The following is a 13,979-nucleotide window of genomic DNA, read 5'->3' on the forward strand; positions in this document are numbered from 1 at the left end:
AGAAGAAGGACAGACAAATAGTGGGAGAGTAGAATAGGGTATTGAGGAAGAGATGAAGGCGAAGAGGATGGGAGTCAAGCATGTAGCGTGAAAGTCAGAGGAGTGTCCACAAGCTATTATTCCTTGGGGAAAGTAATGCAACATACAATCTAGGCAAGAGACCAAGAGGGTCAAAAAGACCAAAGTCTACAACAAATAAAAAATGCTGCCATCAATATTCCAACAGCTATCGAGAGTGATAATCTAATCATTAGCATCTTTAATCTGCATGCACTCTTTCTTTTTCTGATTTAATCTTTTAATTGATAAGAAAGTGACAGTTGACCTTTGGTCAACTGCGATATTTGACTTATTTGGAAAAGCTTAAGTAGGCCAGCGTGTCTTACACAATATTGTATTGTATTTATAGATTCGTTTAGAGATTGTTCTAGAGAAATTAAATATTCAAATGCAAAAGAATCAAGACATGTAAATATGCATGTAAATAAAATAAATAAGTAATGAATATTAAAAAGATTTACTAACAAGTTGTAGAGCTCTGAAAGAGTTCTTGGGGTGTGTGTGTGCGTGTGTGTATGTGTGTGTGTGTGTGTGTGAGACATTACTGGTAAGCTGTACTTTAAAACGATAGGTCATCTTGATTTCTTATGAACGTTCTCTGAAACTGTTCTCTGGTTAGGTGAAAATGATGTGTGTGTGTGTATAGGGAAAAAAAATTAAAATAGCGATACTATCCGCTGGTGTTGGCAAAATATGAATTTTAAACATGTCCATTATTTATATTTTTAAAAACTGTCCTGCCACATTTGTCATAAGAATGGTAAATGTAAACTTGCACAGTTTATCACATTGCTCTCGTTTTGTCTGTTATTATTTCAAATGTTAAAATGCAAATTTACACAGGTGGTGTAATAGCATTAATTAATTAATTAATTAATGTTATTAACCAATGTTTTATTACCTTTGATCCACTCTTGTTTGTTTGCACACTGATGAAAAGTTACAGTACGTTTTTAAAAATTGGTTCTTCTTGATTGACTGATGCCTCTTTTAGCTGTGCTGTTGCCCAAGAATGATGCACTATTTGTACTATTTGTCTGTTCGATGTGTAAGGTTCATGTGTTCATGCAGGTCAGAAAAATCCGGGATAAAATGGGTTAACTTATCTGACTCATCTAATAACCCCTACAGGAGAGTGGACTCCTGGTCTACTTTAGCTGGTGACATTTCAGTGGTAAGGTTTGGCTTGTGCAGCACAAACTAGGGCTTGGAAAAGAATCATACAAACATTATCACAATATGTAGTTCGCATAGCCAAAGCATTTTTAAGATGGTCAAACATTAATCAAATTGATAATGAGATGTAAGAATGAGATAATGGCAATTCTATGATGTTCTTTCCCATATACCATTACAAGACAATTTCTAAACCAGCACTTGCACCATCTTATCATGACATTGTGACCTTTTTGCCAAATCATCTGAATATGACCTAAACCGACCTATTCTGGAGACCATCACAGACAGGCTATCAGTAACACATTGCTCATATGGTTTACACAAGAGCTAATCAAACCCGAAGCTGAGATCACTCTTAACTCCACAACAACGGCATGTAGTGACTCACTCTATACACATCTAAGCCTAGGCTTGGAGTGACAGAGGGAGGTGGGCAGCCACTTTTTGGCTCGATCAAGTGCAGTGTGTGAGAGCAGAAAGAGGAGACATTCTAGTCTAGACCACCTCTGTTAAGGGGAGCTCCCTGGAGGCAGTCTAACCTCTCCTCTTTCTCAGGCCTTTATCCCAGTTGCCCTGCTGTGCTTATCTCTCCTCTCTTCTCTTCCTCTATACCCAGTCCGGAGCTCTCTGCCCACCAGAGCGCCCAGCCAGGCCGCTTCAGTCAAAGCCCAAGTGTAACGACGAAAACAAATACACAAGTGTCCAGAAAGACCTCCGGTGTTTTATGTGAATTTGTTGATGTGACTGGCGAAGAAGGTCACTTAAAGAAAAAGATCACTGGGCCTCATTCCTCAAGCTTGTCTTTGTGTGCAAGTGTTTTCCGTAGGCCAAACTAAAACTAAACAACTACTGCAAAAAAAAGTTTCCCTTAAACGCCACATGGGTATAAATAGCAATCGATAAATTCCAATTATGTGTGGACCACCAATCATTTTGAGACCACAGCTATTTCAGACTTCGCACCAAAGTGATAAAACAGTGCAAGAGCATCTCCTAAGCATGACATGCACTACATTTTCCAATAATGAAGCTCAGCCATTGCAGCCTGTCAGCTAATACGGGGACAGACTGAACTCTTTCTCCTGCAACAGGGTGCCATTTCTTTTGTCATTATTGAACGGCTGGTCTGATTTGTCTCACTGAACGGGTTTGTTTCCGATTGCTTTCTTTCGGTCATAAAATGTGTGTGTGTGCAACTGAAACTAACTTAGCCTGACAGTGTAATCCATACATTAATTTGCAGTAACTCATGGCAACTGTATGACTTGAAGCCGATCAATCAAGGTTTACCTTTGTGATTCTCCTTATAAGTAAATTTACACAGGAGCTCTCGTAAGATACAAACGTTTATCCGAACTAATTCATTTTCATGAATACCACACTTCCTGTGTAAATGTCTGAACTATTTACCAATAAATATATCTGTATCCAGCTTGATAAATGAGCCCCAATGTTTGAAACTCACCACACAACACAGGCACTTTGAAAAGACACACACCTCCACTGATGTAGCCCTGGTGATATAGCAAACCCAGCTAGCACTCTTGATTGCCACACTCTCTGGCTATAAAAGCAGGTCATTGGACCTGTTTGTCCACAGAAGGCCGTTTTTTTTTTTTGTTTTTTTTTACACCCTGGAATGGAGAGCTGAGTACAGTAGGAGAAAATGGCCTCTTATCGCATGTACTTGGGGGGGCTGTCATAAAAGTGATACACCATCCATGAACTGATACACTGCACGCACACAAACCGTTAACCACATGGCCTTCAGACTCGACCTGTAACCATATGAACCAGAACTGCCAAGTGAAATAAACCACCAACATTAAATTTTAACTATAAGTATTAACTACACATCAAAGAACACCCCCTCCATTTCAAGTCAACTTTACATAAAATCATGATATCCATTCAATCAGTAGCACTCACCAATCATCCTGTCCATGTACACTCCTACATGAGGCGAGATTCTCCACTTGCTCAACTGTGCTAATTAAAGCACATCAAATAAAAGAACATAACATCAATCCAAGCTTGGAAATCAGCCAATCTAGTCAACTGCGTTAACCATGATCTCATCAAGCATGGCTCCTCCACATGCACACATTATCATATCTCCATTCTCCATAAAGACTAGCTGATTAACTCCAACCAACTCGCGTTATAATCAGCACGTTAAATCAACTCCATTAGGCAGCGTTCATCAAAACAGATCCCTCCTGCTATGGAAACTCTGTTCCAAACATCCCACTATCTGCACTAATCAAAAACACTACGCAAAATCGCTCTGCTCCATGTGATTCCATGTGATAGGGGCAGCTCATGATTACTCTCACTGTCCCTGTTTGTGGGTTTTTTTTTCTTCCCCATGCTTAAAAACGTGCAAAGGGAGCTATAAGCGCCTTGGCAGCGCATCAATATTTCATGCCCAACCACTCCCGCAACATCGCTTGCATTACAAATTGAGCTGAAAGTTTCTGTCTCTCTTTTCGGAATATTAATGCACTGTATAGTGTAACATCCAGGCAATTGGTACTGGACACATTACACTGTATGACACAGTCTAGGGTGACATTGCTTACCCAGTGTGCTTTGCATGTGTATTACTGAAGTGCGATCACTTAAAAAGCAAGTGAAGCTGATGTGTGCATTGGGTGGGGGAGGGGGGGGGGGGGTAGTGCATGTGATTACTTTTGTGAATATTATTGTTTTATTCTACTGTATTTTTTAATTTTTTTATTGATTTATTTATTTTACATGAAATCCTGGAAAATGTGACATCTAAAAAAAAAAACATTGACACTATTTACAAATATTAAATTACTCTTGTATGCTTGGAAGGAAAATCCACATCCAGTCTGCTCTAGAGGTCTTCTCAGGGGAGGAGAAAAAATAAATAAATAATAAAAAAAAAAGACACCAGCATTAAGGGTGCTGTAAAAGTGGAAGAGAGAGTGTGTGTATGTTTGTGTCTTACTCCTCATAATTCACAGTGTGTAAAGAGCAGGAAGAAGCAATAACTCTTAACACCACACAGCTATGCTTCTGCCACCAGGCCAACATCCGGCCACTTCCTAAGTAGTAAATATGAATCCACAGGCAGTTTAACATGACCGCTTGGTCAACACATACAAAGGACAGGACACAACCAATCATCACAGAGAGCCAGGCAGTGCACCCAATCAAAGCAAAGCAGCAAATCTGCACACTCAACCAGAAATTCATCACTCTATCAGCTCTAGTGGAACACAAAGTGGAGCAAACCATATTAAAATACCAGTTTATACTTAATGGAATTAGACTTAAAACTCTTAACAGCTTTAACTCTATCCCCAGATTCATAAAAGCCGTGGAGTGAACAATAAAATACCCTGACAACAAACTTACAACAATTGATTGTTTGTACATCTTAAAGGTGACTCACTGGGACAATTCAAGTATCTTCTTTTTTTTTTTTTTAATTAAGACCACAAAATATAATGTAGTGTATATTCCTAATTGTTTACATTTTCAGAAAAAAGAATTATTCTACAGCAACCATGATATGAACAGTGTTGTAAAGGCCATGTACAGCAATGTAGGAAGCCAGCACATGCAACAGATCACTAAACAGTTCATAGATAAAGAAAAGGATGATCGTTATCTATCAAAAAAAATACTTTCAAGAGAAAGAAAAAATATTTTTTAAAAACCATGACATTATTAGAAATCATTTTCTTTCTTCCACTTTGCCAAAAAGTTTATACGCTAATTATTGCTTATTCCATATAAATACATCCCTGGATTTAAATAAAGGAACTGCTAGCACGTGTTCACTTTTGAGACAGTGTTTTTCACACTTTGTAGGAACTTTCACAGACGTTAATAAACCTGTATCACATGGTATCTAATGATGAATTAGCACTGAAGACGTAAATATGCTGACGCTATGTTTTCCTTTACTTTTTAATTTATATATGGCTGAGTTGTTGTTTTTTTACTGAAGTTTCTACCAAAAAAAAAAAAAAAGCTGTTCGCCGATAATCATCAAGGAACCAAAAAATCCCCCACATCTCAATGCTATCTTATACAGGATCTACTGTGAGTAATATGTGGAATTAGTTTTAATTAAATTAATCGACTATGATGGCTGTTAGGAGAAAAACACGGGGGCGGGAAGAGGGAGGAGGGTGGTAGCGGGAAAAGAGAAGGAAGTGGAGAAATGCATTCACACCTATCATCTAATTATACAACAACATTAATCACATTAGGGCTGGAACTGATTGCCAGGGTCCAGCACCCTGCTTCTGCTACGTGTCGCTTTGTTATTGCAGCAGAGTCTTAACTCCTGCCTGCTCTGGCCTGATAACAACTCTTATCACACTTGGCAATCTCTATCTGCGCCAGAGATCAGGCCCCAGGGCTTATCAAAAGTTCACATCAAGCTAAAAGCAGAACAAAGAAGGAGAAGGGAAAAGAAAAAAAAAAGAAAAAACACACACACACTCAGGCAAAAGCCACCAAAAGGCTATGCTGTGAGTTTGTGTACGTGCATGTATGTGCATGTGAGTTAACCTATATGTGAACGTGCATAAATGTGATTGTGAAAGCACACTTTGCTGCTGTTATCTATGTGTTTATGTTTAAAAGATCTTTTAAACATCGTGATGTTTTAGCAGGATATTAGATTAAACCTTATGTCAAGTGACCCCGTGGAGCTGAACCTGACAGCGGTTTTCAGCAAAAACAGGAACTGCAGATACAATCGCGTCCATGATTTCAAAAGAATGACTAGATCGGCATTAACGGAAAGGTGGTCACTTGAAAGAGTGCCATGTCCGACCATCGGGTGGTCGGTGCTCGACTCGCACGTGCTCAAGCAACTGACGTCAATGGATAATGCATGCTGCTTGAGTAATGTCACCCTGTGCAGAACGACTGTTATCTCTCCACCATCTCTTCACCCTTATCTCAGCACCCATCTGCACGGCTTTCTTATCAGCGCTCACAATCTCACTGTGGGAGGTGCTCTAAAAACCCAGAATACATCCATCTATCATTTCTGGATTCCTGCCTCTCTCCTCTACTGCTTATCAGTTCTGCAATCCTATTCTGCTCTTATCTGCTTCTCTCTCTCTCTCTCTCTCTCTCTCTTTTTTTTTTAACTTATCTTCAGATACACCCAGCCAGTCCCAAACAACAACACTAACATGACAAAGATGAGAAAGCGGCAGTCCAATGTAATTAAAATGCCAATTCCAGCTCAACAATCGCTTCCATCTGTCTCACGCCGGCCCTATCGGCGCAGAGATCGCCGCCTCGCCTATCTCGTCTCCCATCTCAACTGTCAAAATAACAAGGCCTGGGATCCTACTGGGCTGCACACTAATCTCCACATCGGGAAGGGATGGGTAATCTATCAGAGCGATCTTCACCATTGGGAGGATGACGCACAAAAGACGCACAAATATTTCCTCCAACTTCCACCGTACATGATACTTTAGCTGGAGGTTCACATAGTAAAATTGCTCTAAGAGAAGTCATAACAGGCCAAGATGTTTTGCATTTTGATCTGTGAAAGTCTGTTGATGGTGTGAATAAATAGCATGATCATGAATGAGCTAAAGATGCTCTATGTGCGCTTCTTTGCACAGAACTTTTCCGGTGGGACACTGCCGTTCGCTGTAGCTGCGAACATCTCACCTACTATCAGGAAAACAAATAGGGCTGCCTTATCCAAACTACCTCCAACCTCACTTCATGGCTGCTTAACAAATGTTATGAGTGGAACAACGCAAAGGTGAAATTATCTTTAGACTGGTTAAAAATTTAAGGTAAGGAAAAAATAAATGGTGTAAGGATCAATCTGGGACATGATTCTCCTTTGTGCCCAGTTCTCAGTGTATATTATTAACGTACAATAATAATACTTGATCGTATTCTAGTGGTTCATTTAGATCCTAATGCTTTCTTTTAAAACATAGACCCTGAAGCTTGTTATTATTTTCTAATGGCACAGGTCACAAGTTGTCGTTGGGTTAGTTTTTTTTTTTTTTTAAACAAATGGTGATTTGTTTAAAAAGCAGATAGCTTTAGACTGAATAAGACATAAACATCTCAATCAAGCACACAGCTACAAGCTGTTGGCATGACTGCCCAGAAACGCAGCTTCACAGTTGCTTAACCAAACTGCACTACCGCCCTTTACGCTCACTGGTATATGCTAATGGTGCCTTATCAGAACATTTTTCTTTCCTTTTCAAGAGTCGCTTTCTGCCTTTAATACACATTAATATTTATTTTTGAGTGGGGCCTTTCAAACTCAACCTCCAAGATATTGCTACCGTGCTTATCATGCTGAAGCATCTGTTCTGGACGAAGAACTGAAACAGCATCTGGCACCAGAGCAAAAACACTTTTCAGCACTGCTTTAGAGAAACTGACAGTCTAAGAGTGAGAGAGAAAGAGAGATGGGGGGCAGGGTGGTGCTGTGGCACTGCATTTTTATTTTTATAGCATAATTGTATCAACTTGAAAGATCACAGAATTGTGATAACCCTCAGTGTATTTATAAACAGGAAGAACTTGTCAGCCACAAGCCAATCAACTGTAGACTTCGGGGGGGTTCTCCGGGTGTCTTTATGGGTTCATTGGATATTTATAGGGTCTTAGCTTCCTACAGGACTCTACGTTGAACCCTTTCCGATAGAAAAACCCTCTGTTGTAGGGTTTTATATAAACGTGACAACCAAAGAACCCTTTTTAAAAAAAAAAAAAAAAAAAAGGGTTCTCCAGGAGTTCTTCATGGGTTCATTAGATATTTAAAGGGTCTTAGCTTCCTACAGAGCTCCACACTGAACCCTTCTGATAGGGAAACCCTCTGCTGTAGGGTTCTACATAACCGTGACACCGAAGAACCCCTATTTAAAAAAAAAAAAAGGGGTCTCCGGGTGTTCTTTATGCGTTCATTAGATATTTGAAGGCTCTTAGCTTCCTACAGAGCTCTACGTTGAACCCTTTCTGATAGGGTTCAACCAAAGAACCCTTAAATGTTCTATATTTTTAAAGAGTGTAAGGATGCATAAAGAGGTCTGCTTACAAATGGTGCCTGAGCACTACAGGGTTTTAAAAAAAATTGAGAGAGAAAAAAAAGAGGGGGATATGAAAAAAGATCCAATGGTAATCCACTATCGGAGAGAGAGATCAGACGCCTATCTGCTATCAAACGGCCCATCTGTGGGAAGTGAAGGGAAAAAGCCCGGGGGGAGGGGGGGGGGTGCAACTCCAGCCACAGACAGAAAACAAATGGGGGGGGGGGGGGGGGGGGCAGACTCAATTTTAATCCTTATCTCGCCTGAGATCGGATCACTGCTTATCTGAAGTCACATCTGTTTTTTGTTTTTTTTTTCACAGAACAGTGACGTTTTCACAGGAGAGTTAAACAGGAAACCACGGTCACACTGCAGCTGGAGACAGAGTATTATCACATTCAAACGTGTTTTCGCTGAATGTTTTGTCCACAATGCTGATCGGAACTGGTTAGGGTGCAAATCAGATCACAAAGTGTGCTAGTCGAGTTTATCTCAAGTGTCTCTCCTTTTTTTTTTTTTTTTTTTGCTTTTGTACTTTACAGTTCATTTCTGGTGTCAAGATTTCACGCCGCAACTGGCAATGTTCTATCAACTACCTCTTGTTTATATATCAGTGTGGTGGTGTTGTTTTTATGTTAAGTAGCGCGTGATGAAATAAACAACTCGCTCAGCTGTACTCTCGCGCACAGTGTCACTGGACTACAATGTAAATATTATTAATCCTGTTCCGCATTACAGACATTGGCTGTTTGGTAAAATATATATAAATATCAATGAGTCGAGGCAGGTGTGTTGAAGTAGGATAAACACTGGAGCACGTTTGGGAAACACGAGTAGTTTCCAAGAAACGTTAATGTGGCACTGAAACCACGCGCTCCACTAAACAGGAAAACATATTATTAATCTACTCAGAATAAGTTTCTGCGTGTTTATAGGATATCCGTCGGAGACTAGTTGAAACTTTTAGAGCTTACGTTTGATCTGACGGGGCTTACTCTGCTTCCTTCGGGACATGGTTCGTCCTCGGTCCCCGTCCGGCGGAGGCGAAGTGATGATCGGCTTCTCGGAGAACTAGCAGCACTGGGACACGACTCGCCCTGAGTCCGGATACACCCGCATGACCCGCACTTGAAGCTTCTCAGCCGGGAGAGCTAGCTACCTGTGGCCGTGTGAGCGTTTGCTTGCTTGCTTGTCGAGCGCTTTTTTTATTTTTATTTAATTCTTTCTCCGTTTTACCGTTGCCCAATATCTCTACTGCAACCGCAAGCGGAATGTTAAATATGTCGCTACTGAAAAAATTCAAAAACAAAGCCTTTTTCCTGTTAATATCTACTCGCCCGGCGCGCGCGCTTCCAACTGAACAGTTCTCAATTGGGCTCCAGCTCGACAGCCACATGAAACGGTGAAGCGGACTGTGTGGGGCCACGCCCCCTGGAACGCCTCGCGCGTGACGTCACACCGCATGCTGCTTGGTTGCGCTCGCGCCCACTAGCAAACGGAAGTATAGTATGTAGTGGTGAAGTATACAAGTACATACTCACGCCTTTTCAAACAGAGCCGTCGGCTAAGTCTAAAAATCCGTATTATCCTACTAAATAGTGTCATTACAGTACGCCGCATGTACCTCTGACATAATATTTAGAAACCATTTTTAAAATTGTCAATTCTCCGATTTAAATTCTCTCTTTCAAAAAGACACTCACAGTAAGCCTGTTTGGTAGCCTAAGAAAGTTAGTAAGTTACTTAGTAAAGCGGTGTCCTCAGTGCAATCCTTCCAAGATGTGAGGAATCAACAAACAAATAACGACGACAACGATAATAGATAGATAGATAGATAGTCATCTACAAAGTTTAGTTAATGTGCCTTCGTATCCCTAATCCTAGACCAGGTTTCCAACCCAGGATAATAATAATCATAATCATAATCATAATAATGAACGGAGTTCACTGTAATAATAAGTAGATTATTCTCCAGGTGTTTGTGTGGATTTCCTCCAGTTTATCTGGCGGATTGGATACACTAAATTGCCACTAGATGTGAACGAGTGTGTGAATGTGTCCGCATGGTGCCCTGCAATGGACTGGCATCCCTTCCTGGGTGAATTCTTCCACTTGCACCCACTGTTGCCAGATTTGGCTCTGGGTTCTTTTCTGTGACCCTAATCAGAATGACGTGGTTAGTGGTGATTAATTAATTAATTAATTAATTAATTAATTAATGTAAGATTATGGCACAAGTTCCCAAGCTTGGCTATCTAATTTTAGGTAATATAATGATGATGATGATGATGATGATCATCATCATCATCATCATCATCATTATATTACCTAAAATTAGATAGCCAAGCTTGGGAACTTGTGCCATAATCTTACATACCTGATAGATGCAGTGACATTCTCTTGCTAAATGTGTTGAAGAAGGTAAACCACTTAAATGCGCGAGGTACATTTTTAAAGAAGATAAATCACCAAACTGTACTAGACCCTAGTCTAGTTTATGTGCCCCTAGTTGGTGCATTCAGCATGCCCTGTTGGTAAAAATGCAAGCTCACTGCTTCCATCTAGTGACCAAAGCATAAATAGCTAAATATCTTTTAATTCTCAAAAATGCCATGGCTTTGCAAACCTCTTGTGAGATGACCTTCAAGAACAAATGCAGAACAGTAAAGGATTTTTGAAGTGAACATTTGATGAACTCATATTGGTATTAATCTCATAGTTACACAGTTTTATCCTACAATATTTGCTTGGCTGTTGACACATGTACATCATGTGCTACTTGAGCAGATGTTCTACGGGTTTCTGGGCTTTGGCTGGGCCACTCAAGAACATTAAGAGACTTGTCCAGAAGGCACTCCAACTTTGACTTGGCTGAATGCTTTGACTCGTTGTTGTGCTGAAAGGTGAACCTTCACCCCAGTTTTTGGTTGTGTGCACTCTGAAGCAGGTTTTTTCAAGGACGGCTCTGTATTTGGCTGCATTCATCCTTCCCTCAATTCTGACCAGTCTTCCTGGATAGATGGGTGTCCGTCTGGCAGATTCTACAAACTGCTGAAGCTCTGTTAGAGTGTCCATTGGACTCTTGGTCACCTCACTAATGGTTTGGTTTTTATTCTGACATGCATTGTGAATTGTAGGACTTTTTTGTGCCTTTCTAAATAATGTCCAATCAATTAAATTTGCCACAATAGCCAGGGGACTGAATACTTATGTAAATGAGAGATTTCAGACTTTAAATTGTATTTTCAGTCTCTCTCTCTGTGTGTGTGTGTGTGTGTGTGTGTGTGTGTGTGTGTGTGTGTGTGTGTGTGTGTGTGTGATATAATTAATTAATACTGTACACATACACCGGGATGCCACTAGAAGGCAGTCTGCTTCTAAGAATAAAGTAGGCTCTTGTCAATGAGTGAAGAGATAAAACTTGCCATGAAATACATCGACTGCTACAATTCGGAAGGGTCGGAAAATAACTTCAGCAAGGGAGTCATTGATGTACTTCTCCATGGCCTCTCTTTGTGTGTAGGATAGGTTATACAGCCAACTGGATGGCAGGGTGGCCCGAGGGAGCAGGAATATAGTGCATTTATACGTATGGTTCTATGGTACAAGAGAGGGCCCGGTCCTTGCTAAAAACCTCTCCCAGGTCATGGTATTCAAGAGGCACAGCTGATGGGGGGGCCAAGGTCAATGGAGACCTTGAAAGGCCAATTGCAGGCAGAATGAGTGACAAAAGGAACTCTAGTTGGTTATCTTCCCTGCTGACCAATCTATGTGGGTGTTGTGCTTCCTCAGCCATGAGTGTCCCAACACAAATGGCTACACATGGAAGAAATGAGCTTCATCTAGATGTGCTCATGGTGGGTGCACAAGCAAGGGTATGGAGAGCTGGTTGTGACACAATGTGGCTTGGACTTGGAGACAGAGACTGAGTCAGGGGAGTTCCCCCCCTTTTGGCCAGCATGGGCAGGTTGCCAGGAAGTTACCCCATTTCCCACAATAAAGGCACTCACCTACCTTCAATATTTGGTCACGCCTGGCATGGGTGAGCTGAGCCTGACCCAGCTGCATCGGCTCTTCTCTTGCTAAAGGGGAACTGGAGGAGGCTCAGAGCCTTGATGGCTGCTCGAGAGCCGTGGTGTCTGGTGAGCAGGATGGCAGATGGAGGGCAAATGAGGAGTTGGGCCAGCTGGTTCTCCTCCAATGCCATTCCCACATGCAGCTATCCAGCCTGATGGTGAGGGTATCAGCAAGTTGTGGGAGTCTTACTCATCCTTAAAAACCATTTCATCCTTCACCTGTTCATTGAGCCCAATCAGAAACAATGCCACATTGTGGGACCTCTGGCAAAAGGAGAGCAGGTGTTTGGTGGCCTCCTTCCCTTGGACAGGATGGTCCATTCAGTAATTTCTGATCTAGAATAAGCTGCTGTCCTATTTTCAATCATACCTCTGTCCAAAAGGGAACAAACTTGGTTCAGAGCAGCAACTTTTTCAAGGTCTGAAATTGGTGAGGAATTGATCCCCAAGAAGATTGGGGGCCAACAGTGGAACTGGAGTATGTACCCTTGCAACATGGTTATCAGGGTACACTGATCTAATGAGTCATGGCCTAATGGGGGATGTTTTTGCCCATAAAGCATCCCAACAGAAGCCCTTGCCATAAATTGATGGCTTCTGTGGGACGGACGGACGCCCAGACACTTGTTTGGGCCTTGGGTGCATGTATTCATATGCTTACAGCTCTGTTGAGGCCTGTGATCCTTCAGAGCATGTCAGAGAATTTAATTCATCAACTGAGGCTGTGTACGCTGCTGCTTCAGCAAGACTCACAACATCATTAAAGAATCCTCCCACCCTGCCAACAGACAGGTTGTTTACAACCTTGCTCTTAACCAAGTACTTAAATGAAAAATATTTACTTTATTAATACTTGTGTATCTTTGTTTTGCATTAGTGAATCCCTAGTTCAGTATGATGACTCTAGCTTGCAATGAACTATAAAGATTAATGTGTAGTAGACATGATTGAGAAATAAGTGCTAAATTCATGGAAAAGTAATTATAAGTACATACGTTTACATGTTCTCCCTGTGCTGCGGGGGTTTTCTCCAGGTACTCCAGTTTCCTCCCACAGTCCAAACACATGCATGGTAGGCTGATGTCCAAAATGTCCATAGTGTATGAATGGGTGTGTGAATGTGTGTGTGATTGTCCCATGCGATGGATTGACACCCGGTCCAGGGTGTACCCTGCCTTGTGCCCGATGCTCCCTGGGATAGGCTCCAGCTTCCCCGCAACCCCATAGGATAAGCAGTACAGAAAATGGATGGATGAATGGAAAAAACATATTCTTGATCTAGTTTTGCACACTTTTAGCAGCTTCTCAGCCAACTTAATAAACTTCCCAAACAGGTCTAGCAAGTGAAAACTACTTGTTTGGGCAAACATTTTACAATTGCTGCAATTTGTAGAGTTTTAGTTTTGTTGATCTGCTAAGATCTGTGTTTATACAGAGACATAAACATTTTGAAAACATGAATTTGGCAGTGACTAATCCTTATTAGCAATTGTAAAACAAAAAGAGTGAACATGAAAATTGTTGGCTTTTTTGACATATTAGGACAAGCAAACATTTGATCATCTTTGAAACAGTGCCTGTTAATGAAGTTGAT

General features: G+C 41.1%; 1 protein-coding gene across 2 annotated transcripts in view; it reads right to left on the reverse strand.

Annotated features, from left to right (window-relative positions):
- The window catches only part of zfpm1 (zinc finger protein, FOG family member 1), an 83,035-nt gene extending 73,317 nt beyond the window's left edge, over positions 1 to 9,718 (reverse strand). The window contains exon 1 of one of the 2 annotated variants that reach the window (XM_047152906.2): positions 9,305 to 9,718. In XM_047152906.2, coding sequence (XP_047008862.1) covers positions 9,305 to 9,323 — 19 coding nt within the window. In that variant the 5' untranslated portion in view covers positions 9,324 to 9,718. Of the gene's footprint in view, positions 1 to 9,283 lie in introns of both variants that reach the window. The other variant, XM_047152905.2, reaches the window with a different exon arrangement.
- Between the last annotated feature and the right edge of the window lie 4,261 nt (positions 9,719 to 13,979).

Source organism: Ictalurus punctatus, chromosome 4, assembly GCF_001660625.3.
Source record: "Ictalurus punctatus breed USDA103 chromosome 4, Coco_2.0, whole genome shotgun sequence".
NCBI lineage: Eukaryota > Metazoa > Chordata > Actinopteri > Siluriformes > Ictaluridae > Ictalurus > Ictalurus punctatus.